General features: G+C 48.6%; 1 protein-coding gene across 2 annotated transcripts in view; it reads left to right on the top strand.

The window, feature by feature from the left end:
* Positions 1-18,272, top strand: part of LOC124191262 (sodium channel protein 60E-like) — a 32,751-nt gene that overhangs the window by 10,284 nt on the left and 4,195 nt on the right. For both annotated transcript variants that reach the window (XM_046584366.1, XM_046584367.1), the window contains 10 exons: positions 7,897-8,105; positions 11,469-11,689; positions 13,598-13,778; positions 14,113-14,190; positions 14,280-14,559; positions 14,670-16,208; positions 16,284-16,454; positions 16,565-16,864; positions 16,960-17,085; positions 17,165-18,265. In XM_046584366.1, the coding sequence (XP_046440322.1) occupies positions 7,897-8,105; positions 11,469-11,689; positions 13,598-13,778; positions 14,113-14,190; positions 14,280-14,559; positions 14,670-16,208; positions 16,284-16,454; positions 16,565-16,864; positions 16,960-17,085; positions 17,165-18,265 (4,206 nt within the window). The remainder of the gene's footprint in view (positions 1-7,896; positions 8,106-11,468; positions 11,690-13,597; positions 13,779-14,112; positions 14,191-14,279; positions 14,560-14,669; positions 16,209-16,283; positions 16,455-16,564; positions 16,865-16,959; positions 17,086-17,164; positions 18,266-18,272) is intronic.

Raw genomic sequence — 18,272 nt, 5'->3', positions numbered from 1 at the left:
ATTGCGTGTTTGTAAGTGCGTGAGTTTGTGCTGGGGCGGCCAGCCCCTGGTGGAGAAAAGAAAAGCAACTGCTGATCAATCCGCGTGTGGTGCTGTATATTTATAGACGGGAATTGGGGCCAGCCAGTCTATTTTGTGTGTCGGGTGGGACGCTCTTTTTTTCCCCCCTTTTTTTCTCTTTTTTTCTTCCGCCAATCCCATCCGCTACATATAAAAGGTCAATCGCGGATCGATTGAGACGGACAGACGTCGGTCGCTCACTCACTCGGCCGAGGCTCGGCCGCTTTTCTTTCGGCCTTTCCCACCCATCTGCCAATTGTCCGTAAATTTAACGACTCGACTTGAAGACAATTTCCCCACCCCCCTTCCAAAACGATTCGCCAATTTAAAAAGGCTGGGCGGTTTTCATCCGCCCAGGCTCTCAACTTTGGCGACGACATAAAAGAATTGTCGGGTGGTTGCCTAAGCGTCTGCTACAAATTTAAAAAAGTGGTGGCACGGACTTATTTTTTTTTAAGTCGCCTGAAGGGTTCGTATGTGTTATCATGTCTTGTTGTTGTAAGAGAGAAAAAAGAAACTGTCACCACCACCCAACAATCAAAGCCATCCTCAACAGTACTTGCGCGCCCAAAGTTGCTGGGCGCAGGCCGCCCGCTCTTGACGCCTCTAGTAGATCCACTTAGGCATGCACTGGCTCAAACTCGGCTGTTGCGAGGTCCATCGATTTTGGCACTTTTTTCTTTTCTTTTCTTTATGGTGATGTGTACCGTCGTCTGTATTTTATTTTAACCCCTATGTATTGCCCGCTATGCTGTCCATAATGTGTTGCGCCGTCAGTGAGCGGGAGTGCTGGACGGCCCCGTTTTTATTGCCATCAGATCCGACTGAAGCCACTGAGGGACTTTTGCGAGTGCAGGGCTTTTTTGTTTTGTCATAGTCGTCAGAAGAGAGACGACATAATGGATAACGGATATCTTTTTATTTGATTGAATAAGATGGAAGAGATGGTGGACAGTGCCGAGATGACGGATGACATTTCCCCCCAGCTCTGTTCGCCGAATTCTTTCCGGGCCTTGCAGATAATTATAGGCAGATGATGATAGAAGCTTGGGGGGAATATCGATCCGCTATTACCAGCACTGGGTTGGGAGGACTGTGCAAAAATTGCGGATCCAGATATCTCTCTTGCTCCGGCTATTGTTGCAGCTGATACTTGCCTGTGATGTGTTATTGTAATCTTCTATGACGTACGGATCCGTAGGCTATACGCACAGTTGTATGAAGGGCTTATTATTATTATTATTATTACTTACTATTATTAGGATGCCACTACTGTACTGTACTGCTGTTATATATCCCCACCACCACCCAACCCCCCAGGGGGCGAACCCGGCCTACAGCGCTACGTATTTAGTCGTCCTCCTCTTCCGTATGTGTAGTAGTACACATACCATTAGGTGATCTATAAAGAAACGGATGTGCAACCGAATCGAAGCATAAATAAAGCCCCAGCCAAATGATGCTCGCCTCGCTATTAGTTGCGTCTAGTCTTTTTTTTTTCCCTGACAATTGTTTACGTTGGACTCCATGATTTCTTTCTATTGATTATAATCTCTTATAGCGAGCGACTCGGTGGTCTGAATCCAATTATCCAATGTACCGCGTCCAACTTGCTCCTATAAAAACTCTTCAGTGTGGCAACTTTACGGGGTTGATTTTCTTTTCTTTTCTTTCAACTTTCTTCAAAGTTTTACGGCCTAAATGGATAGCGCAAATGAGTGTCGGTATTGTTTTTCAAGTATTCAATTGTATTTCGGCTGATTCGGATCTTGTTGAGCTTTTATTTCATTTGAAATCGCTGTGCGTACATAGAGTCAAAGGAGTTCTTTTTATCGATTGTTGTCTGGATTCGGGTTTTTTTTTTCCGAAACTTTTATTTTATTGCGTTTCCTTTTGTTGTTTTATTCTGCTGTTTGCTGTGGGCGGATGATTGATCCAGAAATAGAGAGTTTTATATTACATGAGAGCCGAGATGCGGAGTCATTTTGATGAAACGCCGGAGCTGATGACCGTCCGACTTTCCTAGCACGAAACGTGGTTGAATGGCGGATTTGATTTTGTTTCATGTTTTCTATTGTTTCCATACATCCTTTTGATGCTGCGGATAACCAGAAATTCCCCTCCAGGGCAGCCTCCAGTGCATCAGCGAGTGGGTGTCGTGATGATGAGGGATGTCAACTCTGCAGGACCGACGAACAAGAATCCACTACCGCAAAGTCGGGACATGTTTTGGATAGCGTAAAGCTTTTCCTAGCTTCTTCTTTATGGACGTCGTGCGGTGCAAGTTGTGTTGGTATTTCAAGTCTTGTCCCTCCCCCCCTCCCCCCCCCCCTTTTTAGTGATCCTGCCAGTAGAGAGAGACTCCAAAAACCTAATAAGGACTCAACAACGTGCGCAGTTTTATTGGTTGTCTCTCTGGACTGCTCTTTATTTTTCTTCTTTTCGTCGACGACACTTACGGCGGATGCAAAGTGCATAACTGCAGTGCTCCCCGGCATAACGACGGTGACATTGTGCCAGTAGTAAAAAAACAAAACAAAATAAGAAAAAAGGTTTTTCTGTAGGGGCCAGTCGTCTGCTACACATTTTTTTCAGATGGGCGATAGTGTCGTAAAACAATGATCAGAATATAATGATGCTTAGACATTTCACGGCGTCTTAAACCTGCAACTTACAACCTGGCCGTCCAATTTCGATTTTGTTTTTTCCAGCCCGTCGTTGGGAATAGTTGCGAGTTTCCAATCGTGTTACACAATAGGCTCTCCTGCTTCTGCTGCTCTTGCAGTGAAAAGTGTTGCTGTTTTCTCTCCCATTGTTTATGGATGGTGGTGGTCGCGGTTCAATAGGTCTACAGCACAGCAACAGCAGCAGCAGCAGACATTGAAAGACCAGTCGGCTGCTGCTGCCTATCGATTTCTTTAGCTGCTCGTTGTGGCCCTGGGTCTCCCTTTTTCTCTTCTCTTTTTGTATATTGTTGTTGTTGCAACTTTATCGAACGACGTGGAAAACCCAACAAAAAACGAGAGACTCTCTCTATAAGACGACGTCGGAGAATTCAACAATTCGGTCGAGTGACTCTGCTGCTCTAGGGGAAAGGAATTGGCACCTCATGCCCGGGCTCGATTCAATGCCTCCCCCCTCCCACGGCCTGTACATAGTGTACGTGCTTGTTATTATTGTTATAGACTCTTAAAACATTGTCGATCCTGCATGCTGGCTAGTCCCTCTGTAATGGGAGCCGGTGAGAAAAAGAATAAAAAAAGACGATCACCATTGGCCAGGAGGTGTCGGTGGATGGAGGGACTCGACTGCTGGTGTGACACGACTCCAACCCAGTAGCAGATGGATCATGATGGATGATCCCCGTATCCTGGGTGGCCTTCTTATGGATCTGTTGAGCAACAACAACAACGATGGCGACTGTAATGGGCTGCAATGTACTCTAAGACCGTTACGTGTAACGCGAAGCCGGTTCAATTGCCTCTGCCGGCCTTGTCGAGATAGAGACTCGTGCCCAGTCGGATTAGATGGCTAATACAAGAGGAGATGTAGCCTATTACCAACAGTGGGGGGGAAGCAACTCTTTTGACTCTTTTGTTTTGGCCATTATTTAGAAGCGAATCAAATGGCGAGAAAAAGAGATTATTTTGATGCCGTTTGGTCAAGTGACCAATCAGTAGAGCTGAGAGAGATCGTAGCCGGTCGTCCAGCACGCGTCTACTTGAAATCACTCCCGTCTTATTTCGGATGCTATGCGAGCTCGCAATTGGGATACCCCCCCCCCTCTCCCTCTTTTGTGTATCACGTTCATCATCTGATTAGCCTTGCAGGCAGAGTTGAAGGCTCTAATGTCGTTAGTCATTCTCGACTTGATGCCGTGTGGCAGCCGCTGGACAGCCCGGCGGGCAGTAGGAAAAAGGGGTTGGGGGAACTTGATGCAATTGAAATGACCCGACTTGTGCACTTCATCTTCATCCGAGAAAGAATCAGATTCCCCCCCCCCCCTCCCAATTTTCTGTTGTAGAGGCCACGCCCAAATTGCTCCTCTTAAGAGATAATGGCAATCATGTTGTTTCAAGCAGTTTGGACGCTAAATGTGTCGCAGCGGCGGATAAGTTGGAAGGAGCCGCCTCCTCTTTCTTATAGAGTCCGATGCTCTTGTTTATCCCTCGTGTGTCTCTGCTCTCCCCCCCCCCCCCAGTTGTTATATAGTGAGGAGGGGGAGACACTTTGGGTGGCGCCAGTAAATCGTTTGCTTTTCTTTTATTCACGCTCGCTCACGTCCCTCTTTTCTGCCAGCAAAGAAGTTCTTTGCCAGCATTAAAGAGCCATGGCGTAAGTAGCCTGTTCTATCTCTCTCTTATAACTCTTCTTTTCTCATCTCCCCCCTTTCCTATACGACAGCGCACTGCACAGGCAGAGGGGAACTCTCTCCAACTCGTCGAGAGAGATCGACCATTTCGTGAAAAGTGAGGGACCCCAAAACAGGAGCATTTTCTCTCTCTTTTTTCGGCTCCTGCTCCTTTTCTTTTTTTTTTTCTTTTACCACTGGACCGTTATTGAATAATGCAAAAAGCACGTATGTACACACACGGGTGCATAGATCGACTCGACAGCTTTCAAGGGCTCCTGGGCCAGCCTTTTAGTTTGATAATACAGCTATAGGAGGTGGCCCTATCTATCTGTCTAATAGCTCCTCCCCTCTACAACAACTGAAATTCGTTTCTTTCTTTCTTTTTGGGTGGGGGGAGGCCTCTCTTTCAATATGTGCAGATTCCGGAGCTTGGCATAGACTGCTCTAGTGATTTTGGGGCCGTCTCCCATGTTTGCCCATGTCCGGCATTTTCATGCCCCCGCAGGCAAACTATACACGGAAATAAGAGACAAGTTAGTTTATTTGAAAATGGATCGGTTCAATTTGCTATTACGTGTGGTCGTCAAACTAAAATATACTTTGCCGGCAGTTTCCTCTTTGCTCTGCTGGGCAAGTCGGCCCGGCTATTGGACAGGGGTGGGATTTCTGAGATAGCTTTTATTGTTATTATTCCGGCAGGTCGTCTTAATGCTGAGATAGGAGCGCGCCGGATTCTATTTGATCCACCGTAACCTTTTACGTAACCGAGTTAGACTGTCGGACATTGTAACAGCAGCAGCAGCAGCTCTACGTGTAGTTTAGACGATTTGATGCTCGTACGGCACGGCCGTCTCTTCTCGGCTACTCTGGACAGGTCCGTGACACGCCGAAATCTCAATTGAGAAGCCGGCCCCATTTTCTGGGATCTATCCATCGCAGTCAAATAAGACCTTTGCGGCGCAGGAGATTGTCGGCAGATATCTAAGTGAAAACGGGGTGGATGAGAGCTGTTTTCAAACATTAGACTATCATTCTTCGGCCGGTCACATCAGTCCGGGAGATCGGTTTTCGGATATTGCAAATGCTGGAGTCGGTGCTGGAGTCGCGTGGCGTAAAGGATATACATCCCCTCAAATCCGGCCCGGCAATATCTTCTCATTTTCAAACAGCTGCTGCTGCTGTCTTCATATCAGTCAATCCCGATGTCTTGACTCCGCCCCTTTTTCTGGCTTACAGATCTGCTTACCGGCCTGACATATAAATGAGACTGACTCAATACTGATTGACCTGCTACCCCGCGGTCCGTCTTTGATATAGTCATAGCGATTTAACAATACCAGCGCAAATGGACAACACACACAGTCAATTCGAAACTTGTTTTTCCCCCCTTTATTTTTTGGTTGTCGTTGTTGATCATATTTTGCAAGCGGTCACACATTGCTGCTGCTGTGGTGGTCACGTTCTTTGTTTTAACCGCTTGTCGATCGATATCCGGAATAATGGTCAATACCTAATAGCCTTTTACCGGATGTAGTACTTTACGGGGGGCCCGAAATCCAAGTTTTTACAACGGCCCCGACCATAAAACGATAGATGATGACACTGTTATCCAAGTGGCCATGTTTTAAAGGCCAATTTTATCCTCCCCCGTCATCACCAGAAGAAAATGCTTTTGTTTTATATATCTTCTGTTGTTGTTGCTGCTGCTCGATTGTAATTTGCGTTGTAGATGTAAATAGCTGCTGATGGCTCGTTCATGGTTGGCTTGTTTGTTTGTTTGCATTGGCTCCCGTATTCTTTTCCTCCCCCTCCGGTTTTGGGTTCTTCAGCCTCCCATTTCAATCAATCAGCCGAGTGTTGCTGCTGCTCCACTCTGCTGCTCTTGAACGCCCGGTGAGGAAAAAAAGGAGAGGAACCGACAGGAGCTCATTGCCTTTAGTCTATAGACTTTAATAGCCTAGTGTAGTAGATGTATAGGACGACACGAGTCAAGGAGTCGAGAATAGGAGGCCGTGCCATATCCCTGGCGTCCGGTTGTTTTTAATGAGCCGATGATCCGCTCTTGCACCACCACCACGGCCATATGGCGTCATCAACAATGCCCTCCCTCCCCTCATATCTACCGCCCCGCGCATATTTGCCCCCCTCCATGTCTTGTGTGTGTGTATATTTCTTTTATGTGTATGACCATCAATTCCTCTCAATCCCTTCAGTCTCAACAGCGTTTTCACAATGACGCCGTGGAGAATTCTATTGTTGGATCCTTGCCTTTTCTTCTTCCCATCTCTGCCCGGCTGTTTCCCTCCCCCCAACCTGTCCCTGCCCAGTCAACCCAGTCTGGTGCACACAACAGTCGCAGCATTGGCATGACAATAATAAGCGCGCCCAAACATCAAGTCGGAATATGACTTGGCTGGTCGGACGTCCATTCTAGTCTGTATAATACCGTTGGCCGCTATTATTTCCGACTCTCTCTTTTTTTTTTCTTTTTCCCTCCTGCGCTCCGTGAAGGGGACCCAACACTGGACGATAACGACGTGCCACCGTATCGACCCCCACCCGCTGGCCCCGTCTAGTTAGTCGGAACTTGCATCCGACTGTCGGAATAAAAAAGATTAACCCCGACGTCATCGGCACGTGTAGGCGGACACAACAGACGCTAGTTAATAAACATCAACAAACGGCCAAAGGATCGGGTTCCCCCCCTTTCACGTCCAGCCTGGACGGTGGATCTATAGACACATGCCGCTTCCCTATTTTTTAGAAACGGATAGAGTAGGTTGGAGATATATCAGATTGGCCGGATCTTTTTTTATCAGCTGTTTCTCGGACGCTTTGATGAGGTCGTCCGGTCCCAGCCTCGAGGGGGGGGAGGTCAATCCTTTTGGCGGACGAGTGGGCACATTCCATCATTTGGTGGTGGTGTTGTTCCCGCCACCTCATCCGCCCTGGCCTGTTGTTGTTGTTGTTGTATATATTTTCCGGTTGGTGTCTTTATCAGTGTGTGTGTAGTAGGAGCCGCTCGTCGATGGACTGGTGATGATGGCGAATAAGTCGATGATGTGACAGGGTTCGGTGCTGAGGAGGCGCTCCGTTTCCGACGCGCAAGTCCGTGAATGGCGGGCGGAAGCGGGTCTAACGTGATTTGCTACAGCTGTTGCAGTTGCTCCTACTGCAATGCGGGACATTCTTGTTAGATATCCTGTGGATGAGATAGACAGACACAACAGACAGTCAGACGGACAGGCGGACAGGCGGACGGGATGAATAGGCCAAAGCCTCACTGCCTCTCTGCCTCTTATATGCATATAGATATCCAATTGACTTTGACGCTATGATGAACAACAGAAACCAATACCGGGCACTGGCCCGTGTTAGTACACTATTATACGATTGAAATAGATTTCCACTTTTCTTGTGTTTGAATGATATGATATTGAATGTGAATTGTAATTGGGATATTGATTTATATTACGACACAGACGTTTGTGGTGGTGTCTAACCGATTCCGGAAGAATTACATCCATCGCTTCTCTGCGTCTCGATCCTGCTTCCTGTTTTCGCCGTGGAATCCGCTCCGGCGCATCGCCATTTACCTGTCGACACATCCGTATTTTGATTACGTCGTCATGACGACCATCCTGCTCAACTGCATCTTCCTGGCCATGACGGAACCCGTAGAACAGGCCGAGTAAGTCCATTTTCTTCCATCTTTTATGGCTTTTTTTTTTCTTCTTCCTTTGTGTGTGTGTGTGTGTACTCCCAATCAATCAATCGAATAATTCAGCACTTTTTCTTTCCGCGGGGATTTTTCTTTTATTTTCGGCCGTTGTTTTTCATCACGACACGCACGCTGTGCAAGTGCAACTGCTACGTGCTGGAGGGGCTGAAAGAAGGAAGATTCGCCTCTTCTTCTTCTTCTTCTTTTGCCCGTTGATCAAAAGGATCAAGGATCAAGCCCAACACACACAGAGCGCAGCGAGAGAGAGAGTGAGAGAAAGACTAAAAGGTCAAAAAGGCGAGAGTGTGTACAGCCCCAGCTCCTCGTGATGGGATAGGAAATGATATAAGAGAGAGAAGACTGTGAGGCAAGAAAGGGAGGGATTACAACGAGCCGTGAAGCTCTTTTGGCTCGGTGAAACAAACGGAGGGGGGAACACATGCATTCATTATTAATATACGTTCAGCTTCGCTACGTAGTACAGCAGCGGGGAAAACGGGAGTGAACGGGAAGGGAGCAAACAAGAGGCAAAAACATGCAGCAGCACTCCAAAACAAGGAGGAGGGAGGAAAGAAGAAATAATGCGCCTTTTTTTTTTTACGAGCGGCGCTCCTTTGTTTCCCAGCAGCAGTCTCCTTCTTTTAGTTAGAGACATCAGGAGCAATTTGAAGCTCCCGCCAATTTAACGCTGAAATTGTCTTTATTGCCATCCGCTAATAGGCATCTATGGCAGCAGCAGCAGTAGCAGCCTTCTACACCACTTTGCCATCTAGCTCCCGCTCCCTGGCTGTGGTTCGTTCGCTGTATGATGTACACACAATATCCAAAATACTAATAGGCTCTCATGATTGCCGCCGCCCCCCTCTTATTTTATTTTTTGATTCCATTTCGGAACCCGGCTTTTTGTGTCGTCCCACTTTCTAGACTGTATCTAACCTTATTAGACGCGAGTCAACGTCAGAAATGTGATGACGTCGTCGCTCACAACTGACAGAAGCAACACGCTCACTTTTGGGGGTGATAATTGGGTTGAGAGCTTTGAGCTCGGTCACCGCGTCGAGTGTTGGCAATGACAATCAAAGGGGAAACTGACTCTTGCACATGACTATGGCCCGTTTTGTGACATTTGACTGCGTCGCTAATCAATGCAACTGGAAAAGGAAAGAGTTTGTTTTTTCGTATGGATTGAAAGGACGACACTTTTTTAGGAGATGGTGTAGTTATTCAGGAGCTGCTGCTAGGATCTGGCGTCGACGATGGCCGTCCTGGCTCTATCATATACAAGGCTCTCTCCTGATATACTCCGCCGCCGCTATCCTGTAATGCAGCCGTGGATGAAGCCGGTGGTGGTGGTATACGACTTTTTAGCTTTGAGCTTTGAGCTGTTGGTTATAGACGCCCCCGCCCATCACGAACGACGACGCGACTGGCGGTGTGTGTAGCAGCTCCTTCTTTTCTCTAGTCATAATATCGCGCTCCTTTTCCTTTTATTTCCTTCCAGCTTTGCCATTGTGTAAATATATAGGCTAAACTATATAACAGGTTCAAAGCAGAGACGATTGAAGAGAGAGAGAGAGAGAGAGCTGCATTGATTGTATGTTTGTGTTGTGCTCTGTTTTGTGTTGCGGCTTTTCAACTTTTCGCCGGGCCGACCGAACAAAAGAGCGAAAGGCGGCGGAAACTTGAACGTTGGCTCCACACTCACACACTGCCAAGGCCAGCCAGCTGCCAGCCCCGCCGTTGCGAAACGTTCAACATCTCCTGGCGCTCCCGTTTGCAAATGCCTTTTTAGCCCGGGCATCAACTGGGGAGCAACGTATAGACATTCCGATCCAATATGCTCTGCATCTCTGCCTTCATCCCTACCACCCCAACGTCTACTACTGTACTCGTAATATATACGGCGACCGTCAAAAAGCGGTGGTTTGTTTGGTTAGTCGACTCGTGAATTCGGGGATTGGTCCCCCGCTCTCTCCTCCTTGCAGCTATAGAGTGCCGTGTTCACTAGACATAATAGAAATATCTATAGTATTGATTTAACTGTCCGCCGCCACCGCCGCCGCCGCCACACCACAACACCAACGGGCTGGGAGGACGCAACCCTTTGGCCTTCCCTTTCTTCCTTCTGCTCTTTTTGACTGCATGCAGCAAACGGATGAAGAAAAAAGCCCCAACACACACACACACAACGGATGGAATGGCGTTCCACCGGTATATATGTACATATATAACAAACGATCCGCAACTGTGTGTGTGTGTGCTTTTCTCGGTCCACTTGTTTCCCCGCTATTGCAGACAAACACAAAAAGAGATGAGAGCATTCCGAGAATGTGCACATGTCTGTATAAATATCACAGTCGTAATCACTTTTCTATCTCAATATTTTCTCTTGAGCTTCACTCTCTCTCTCAGACTGTGAGTGTGTGTGTACCTTGGAGAAATTTCATTCTGGCGTTCCGTGTGCGTGGGACGTCGATCAATTGAATTCCAATGCGCTTGCTGCAGTGCAACAACAACAACAACAACATATTAAACACAAACGGAAAAGGTTGAAAACATTCCGCGGTCCCTTCCTTGTCTTTTTCCCCCGTCATAAAATAAAATGAGAAAAAAAAAAAAACGGAAGTGAAAAGTCAACGTCCAGTGACAAAGCCGAAAATAGCGACGACGACATCGTGTCAACCGGGCGACTGCCGTACCGGTCGTGCAGTCGCCTAAAGAGCGTCTTGAATTTATTTATTGACCCTCGATGGGCGCTGCCCTTTTGCCGTTATAGGGCCATTAGATCGCTTGGCGTAGGAAGGCTCCGAGCACGGATGAAGCAACAACTTTTTTTTTTTTTTACTTTTTTATTTTTAGTGATGGAAAACAAAAAAGAAACCTTCTGATCCCGCGGCAGACGAGAATTCCCGCTTTCAACTTTTCTATTCTTTTAGCCCCCCCCCCCTCTCCCTCTTGTAACCAGAGACAAAAGGCTCAAAATGAATGAATTGTTACGACCAAGAGATGGGGAGTCCCCCCCCCATCAATGTGGAGTGGATTGCACGTAGTGCGGGCGAAATTTCGGGTCTCATCAACGCTGATGGACGATGCGCGTCACTCTCGTATTTGTTCCGCCTGATTTTCCAGGACAACATGACGTCAATTCAGTCATCTAACTTGTCATTTCGACACACACACACTTACCCTGATGGATCTGTGCCATCAGTAATAGTAGTTCTCCTCTCTCTCGTCCGCCCGGAATGAATGAACCTTGTATACGGAATGGTGATTGATTGGCTTTTTTATTAATTGTTTGACTTTTGGGTTTTTTGTTTCTCGGGCACTGGATAGGTACGTGTTTCTGGGCATCTACTCGTGTGAAATGGTGATCAAAGCCGTGGCCAAAGGACTGGTCCTTGACCGTCTGACGTATTTGCGCAGCCCTTGGAATTGGTTGGACTTTGTCGTCATTCTCTCCGGCTACGCCACTTTGGCCGTCGAGATCGGCAATCTCGCCGGATTGCGAACTTTCCGCGTACTCCGGGCACTCAAAACCGTTTCCATCATCCCAGGTATAGTGTATAGTAGTATATTTATATAGTATTAGAACAAACGTAAGTATTTTTCCTTGTTTTTCTCGCCGTTACACTACGTAAGTAGTGTAAGTAATTATTAATTAATATATAGCCCAGCAAGAGTGGCTCTTATGTACTAACCGTAAAGTGTAATGTGCTGGTATTACCTTTGGCGCGGCTGGATCGCCAGCGTCTGTTCTTATTAGCTCCTTGCTCCTTCATCCATTTGGAGACTGCGTTGGATTCATCATCTTCTGGACTAGTAGTATAGACCATGTTCTAATAAGCTGCTTATATTCGTCGTAATGTATGCCTGTCGTACGTTTGCCAGCATTATTGGCCGTTAGCTCGGCGCATCATCTGTTATCTCGCATTTCATTTCCCCCGGAATTCCGTCTTTCTTCGTTTTCTCTGCCATCTCGCGATCAGTTTGGCATCCAATCGATAATCGGCACAGCTCATTTTTTCTTTTCTTTTCTTCTTCTTCTTTTCTTTTAAACGTGACACACTACGGCCATCCATCCATCCATCCATTTTGTGCAGCGACTAACAGTTGTGCTCTGCTGCGTACAATATCGCTGGACGGGATTTGGTTTTTTTCCTTTTTATTCGATCCAGCGACTTGTGCGTTGGGATTGATTAAAGAAGTGGAACTCGAACGACTTATTTGTCTCTTCTCTCCCGTCATCGTTGACTGGCCAACGCCGATTATAATCTGTTTCGACTGCGTGTTGAGGCTCTGGCTCACGAAAAAAAAATACAAAAAGCTCGGATGGCTGGAAACACTTTTGGGGGGGTTTTGCAGCCGTTCTTATTCCGCCTCGGAGAATCGACAATCAAGTGGTGGACGCGAGGAGTCAGCCATATCAATATTCTCTTCATTGATAATTCCTCGGGTCCCTCTGATTCTTTTGTCGCCGGAATAAGGAGGAGCTAAGAGGAGAAAAACAATTCCTCTTGATCAAAAAACGAGACCCGGAGAAATTGATCCGCCTCTAGACTTGCATCCGTCCATGACTTTTCTTCTTCTTCTTCTTCTTTTGTTTCCATCGAATCCGTCCAATGCAGAAGAAGACGAAGAAGAAGAAGGTAGTGGCGAAGGCTGGGGATTTCACGCGGCATTGGATTCGGCGGGTGACGGCGGGTATTTGGGCGTGTCGAAAGTGGAGGGAGAAGAAGCGCGTGCGAATCTGAGAGAATGGAGATAATGAAACGAAACGAAGCGAAAGAATAAAAAAGGGGGGGAAAGACAAAAAAGAAAACAGGAGCGCATCACGCGGCCGCAGGAGTTTGAATAGTCAGCGGCACGAAAAATAAAACAAAACAAGAAACCTTATATACCCCTGGTGGTGGTGGTCTCTCGGCGTGATGCAACCGTTCCCACGAAACAAACGAGGAAAGCCAAAGGCAAGGGGCCAATCCCGCCCGTCGCGCGCAAAAGTCAAAAAAAAAAGAAACAAGCCAACAAAAAAGGAAGCGGGAACCGCCCGCGTGCAGCACGGAATAACAATCCAATCAAAGATCAAACGAGTGGCGAGTGTCGCAAGTGAAAAAGGAGAAAGTGAAAAGAAAAAAAAGTCAGGAGAAAGAAAAGAAAAGAAAGAAAGAAATAAAACTCGCTATAGTGTGCTGCTGCCAGCAATAACAATCAATGACGAGGTAGAGACTTTCTCGCTGCTGGAAAGTAAAAAAAAAAAAAAAGTAAAATCGACGACTGTGTGGTTCTCGTTGAAATTCCGGCCGTCGCCCAATATATTTATTTATTCGTTGAAGTGTAAAAATAGGGCGCGATAAATCAAACAGCGTCGTCGTTGTCGTGTGCGCCGATCGATTGATCTGCTGTGCAGCGGTTGACAAAACACATTTCTTTTTTGACCTTTGTTGTTGTTGTTGTTGTCTAAACAGGTTTACGCACCATCATCAACGCTTTGCTCAAAGCCATGCGCCAGTTAATGGAAGTCATGATGCTGATCGTCTTCTGCCTCAGCGTGCTGGCCCTTTTCGCCCTGCAAGTGTTCATGGGCGAGTTGCGGAACAAGTGCATTCGTCAGTGGGACCCCAACACCACAGAGCTCGACTGGCACACGTAATTATTAATCCGCCTCTCTCTCTCTCGTCGTCTTCTTCTTTCTCTATTTAGGATATAACGCGGACAGATAATGGGGGGCCAACAAAAGGCCCCAGATTGTGAAGGCGCCAGCCATTCAACGGGGCTCCGCCGCGCATTGTATGGCCCAAATGATTTGGGCGGGCTCCTAGAAAATAATCAAAAAATAAAAAATTTACATTTCATAATGGAAAGAAGGGGTCTAGACAGCCAACTCAATTGGCGGGCCATTTGAAAAACCCTGTCAGAAAATGATGTACGAATTTGATCTTTGAATGGCGCCTGTTGTTGACATTTTGATATCCGGCGTTAGGTGGATCCGAGAGGAGGACAACTGGCTGAGGGAGGAAACGGGTAGCTTCCGGTTGTGCGGTAATTTAACGGGCACCTGGTAAGTGACCAACCACCACCACCCTCGGTTCGTCCTGGACTGTGGACTTGATGCTAATCCCGTTTTTATTGTGTTGGTGTGTCGTTCAGGCACTGCCCATCTGACCACGTGTGCTTGCCCGGGCTGGGCAACAACCCCAACTTTGGTTACACCAACTTTGACACGTTCCCCTGGTCGATGTTGACCACTTTCCAGCTGATCACGCTCGACTATTGGGAAAACATTTACAACATGGTGTTGGCCGCTTGCGGGCCGTACACGATCGTCTTCTTCATGATCGTCGTCTTCTTTGGCGCCTTTTATCTCATCAACCTCATGCTGGCCGTCGTTGCCATGAGCTACGACGACGAAGCCGGATCAAACAATCAGGTACGTGCACACCTTTTTTTCAATCTATTTGCGTGAGCCGGAATTCAGGATGTGTAGACGAATGATGGATCTCTCAACTTTGCCACTCACACCCCCCGGGGAAAAAACAGGAGAAAACCAAAATGCTGACAGACTACCGGGAGGAATCGACGTTCAGTTTCGATCCTGGTAAACTGCCGCTCGTCCTGCTGGAGAAGGGGCACCATGCGGATCAAGCCCGTCAGAAGAAAGCCCGGATGGATGCCAGAATGTTGGCGAACCGCAATCATCTGTCGGGATTGGCCGGAGTGATGGACGAAGAGGAGCAATCGCCTCCGCGCCAACATCCTCACGTGGCCGACCTGGTCTGGGCCCTAGCCAAAAGTGAAGCTGCCAAATTGGAAGCTGCCAAACGGGACGCCTCCTGCCACAAACTGGACGCAGCATCAGGTGACGGTCCACCGCTCGCCATCTCGCCGTCGGTTCACTCTGCCACGGCACCACTGCCATTTAAGGAGATCCTCAAGGTGAAACCCCTGCCGACTCCTAGCGGACCTCACGAGCGTCGTCTGCTGCCCGTCGTGGCTTCCGTCAGCAAAGACGAAGAGGAAATGGGATTCAGCCTGGACATTGCCGAACTCTCCAACTGTCAAAATCAACAGCAGCAGCAGCAGCTGGGACTGGATTGCTGTTACGACACGACCAACCCCATAAAAGAGTGTGACAGCGATCCCTTGGGAGGGAGTTGCGTACTGTTCCAGTCGACCCATTTCGCCAGTTCGTTCAACACGGACGTTGGCTACTCGTCGGAGACGTCCAGGGCGCCCAGTTACCCGAGTTCGGTCGTTTTCAAACGGCGAACGTACACAACCAACAAGAGCATTTCGCAGAATTATTCCAGTCTGACGGAGAGCATCGGGAGCCAACCGGCCTGTGACCTGGCGACGCTCGACGGCGGCCTAATCGACCACAGGTCTCCGGCGACCAATAAACCGGCCTCGTTGAACAGCAACGGCTCGGATCCGCGTCGACTCTCGTACAAACGAGCCTGCGATCCTGAGAAAAGATTTTCACTGGGTTTGGATTCCATGACGAGACTGTCGGCCTGCGACTCGGCCCACGATCTGAGCCTCAACAGCGCCGTGGGTGTCACCATGGGCGAGCATGTGTTGGCTCCTGGCGCAACCGCTCCTAGGGAAGATCCTAGGCGGAAGGGCAAAGAAGAGCGGCGGTTGCACAAGTCGAGGCAGGCCAGCGACGATCCTTCGTGTACGTCTTCGACTTCATCGGTTCACGGCCAGCACCAGTACGTGACCGAGGGCACGGATACGGACGATCGATGGCTCAAGCGTCGGCAGAGTTACCAAAAATCATCAAAGGGCAACAACAACCACCGGATGAATAGCCACCACCACCACCATCATCATCATAATCAAACGCATATGCCGGAGGACAGTTCCAGCCAAACTAATCCGTCACGTCTTATGGTCACTCTGGAATTTTGTCTGGCCGCCATGCGGTTCGTCCGTTCGCTGCTCCAGCGAATCATCGCCAGCCCCTGGATAGATTTCGTCATCACCATCAGCATCGTGTTGAACACGGCTTTTTTGGCCGCCGAACATCACGGAATGAGTCCCGACGTCAAACACGTCCTCGACGTCGGCAACAAGGTAAGGCCGCACCCTCAGACATAAATTTAAAAAAGGACATAAATCAATGACAGTTGGATATTTTTTTGTGTACAGGTTTTCACTTCCGTCTTCACGACCGAGTGCATCCTGAAAATGGGAGCCACGGGCACGGATTTCTTCCGCAACGGCTGGAACGTTTTCGACTTTGTGATCGTCCTGGCCTCGCTCGTCGATCTCGGCCTGGAGATTGTCAACGGCCTCTCCGTCCTGCGCGGCATGCGATTGGTCAGTGATCTTTTTTTTTTCTTTTTGATTAAATTTGCATATCCGTTGATCGATGGCTCACACGTTGGCGCTGAAATGTTGGCCTGATTTGCATTTGGGAAACGTAACAGATGCGGGTCCTGCGATTGGCTCAATCCTGGACGACGATGAGGGTCTTACTTTCCATCATCTTGTCTTCACTCGGGGCGTTGGCCAATTTGACTTTTGTCTTGGCCATCGTCGTCTACATCTTCGCCGTCATTGGCATGCAACTTTTCGGACGGGATTACACGCCCGAGAATTTCTACCCGGATCCGGTGCCCCGGTGGAACTTTAAGGATTTCTTCCACTCTTTCATGATGATCTTCCGGATTCTGTGCGGAGAGTGGGCCGAGCCGCTCTGGGATTGCATGCGAGCCGAGAGGAAATATGTAAAAATCCCAATTTCCATTTTCACTTCACGCCGATTGATCAATCTGGACATCATTTTCCTCTTTTGTTGTGTGTCTGTCTGTTTGTGCCGCAGGGTTCGGAAATTTGCTTCTCCATCTTCCTGCCGGCACTGGTCATGGGCAACTTTCTCGTCCTCAATCTCTTCTTGGCCTTGTTGCTCAACAGCTTCAGCTGCGAGGAACTCAAATCACGAAAAGAAGTAGGAAATGCATCCGCTTTTACATTTATTTTTGCTCTTTTTTGATTATTTTTGATCGCCAATCAATGTCGTGTGTCAGGAAATCAACGAGGATTCCAAACTGGTGGAAGGTTTGCGGAAGATCCGCATCATCGCCAAAGCCACTCGAACGCTGGTCAATTTGAATTCGTTTGAACGCAGCGAAAGTGTGGCCAGCAAAAGGATCCAGGCGACCAGCCGGTCGCCCAGCTGCGGGGCTCTGAGTCACAACAGACTGACGACTCCCAACGCCAATCTCAACCTGTCGCCATCCAGGGCCCGGAGTGCAGCGGGTGGAGCCGTCAGTTTGGCCTGCAGTTTCGACGACAGTGCCAGTGTCCAGCTCCGATCCGTTTACGGGTCCACCGAGCACCAACCGCCTCCAGCGCGTCCCGTTTGGCAGTCGGAAACCAAATTAGAGGTCACTGTGGACCAGCCGCTTTATGTCCTGCCGGAACAAAAGGATTCCAACAACATTCCAGATCAGCAGGAGCCGACGGACGCCAGCATTCACGAACAACATCACCACCACCACCGCGGCGGAGCCGACAACATCGCCGACTGGAGCATTTTGATCCCGACCGTGTTGGAAGTGGTGCCGCCCATCGAAGCGGCCAAATTGGCGCGGGAAGACACGCATTCGGTGGTTCTGTCCGGCCAGGAAGAGATGCCAGAAGATCCTCCGGATTGCATCCCCCAGTCGATCCACGAAAAGTGTTGCTGCTGTTGGGAGAATGCTGGATGCAGTTTCATCGCCGATCCGCTGTGCAGACGATGGCGGGCGGGCCGTACGGCTCTCCTTCAGGTGGTGAAGCATCCGGCCTTCGAGTGGTCGATCCTGATCCTGATTTTCGGCTCGAGCATCACCCTTTGCTTTGAGGATATCTACTTGGAGGAGAACCCCTACCTGATGAGCATCCTGCGCTGGACCAATATGGCATTTGCCATCCTCTTTGCCCTGGAGATGATCATCAAGTGGTTCGCCCTCGGTCTCAAGTATTACTTCTCTTCCGTCTGGACGGCCCTGGATTTCGTCATCGTGACAGTGTCCGTCATCAGCGTGGCCGTCGAGGACTCGGCCAACTTGTCTGCTCTTCGATCGCTCAGGACGCTGAGGGCCCTGAGGCCGCTGCGGGCCATTTCCCGATGGCAAGGAATGAAGGTAAACG

The sequence above is a fragment of the Daphnia pulex genome, chromosome 3 (assembly GCF_021134715.1).
Source record: "Daphnia pulex isolate KAP4 chromosome 3, ASM2113471v1".
NCBI lineage: Eukaryota > Metazoa > Arthropoda > Branchiopoda > Diplostraca > Daphniidae > Daphnia > Daphnia pulex.
Note: the sequence above shows the minus strand (reverse complement) of the source record. Positions and strands in the feature narration are given on the sequence as shown.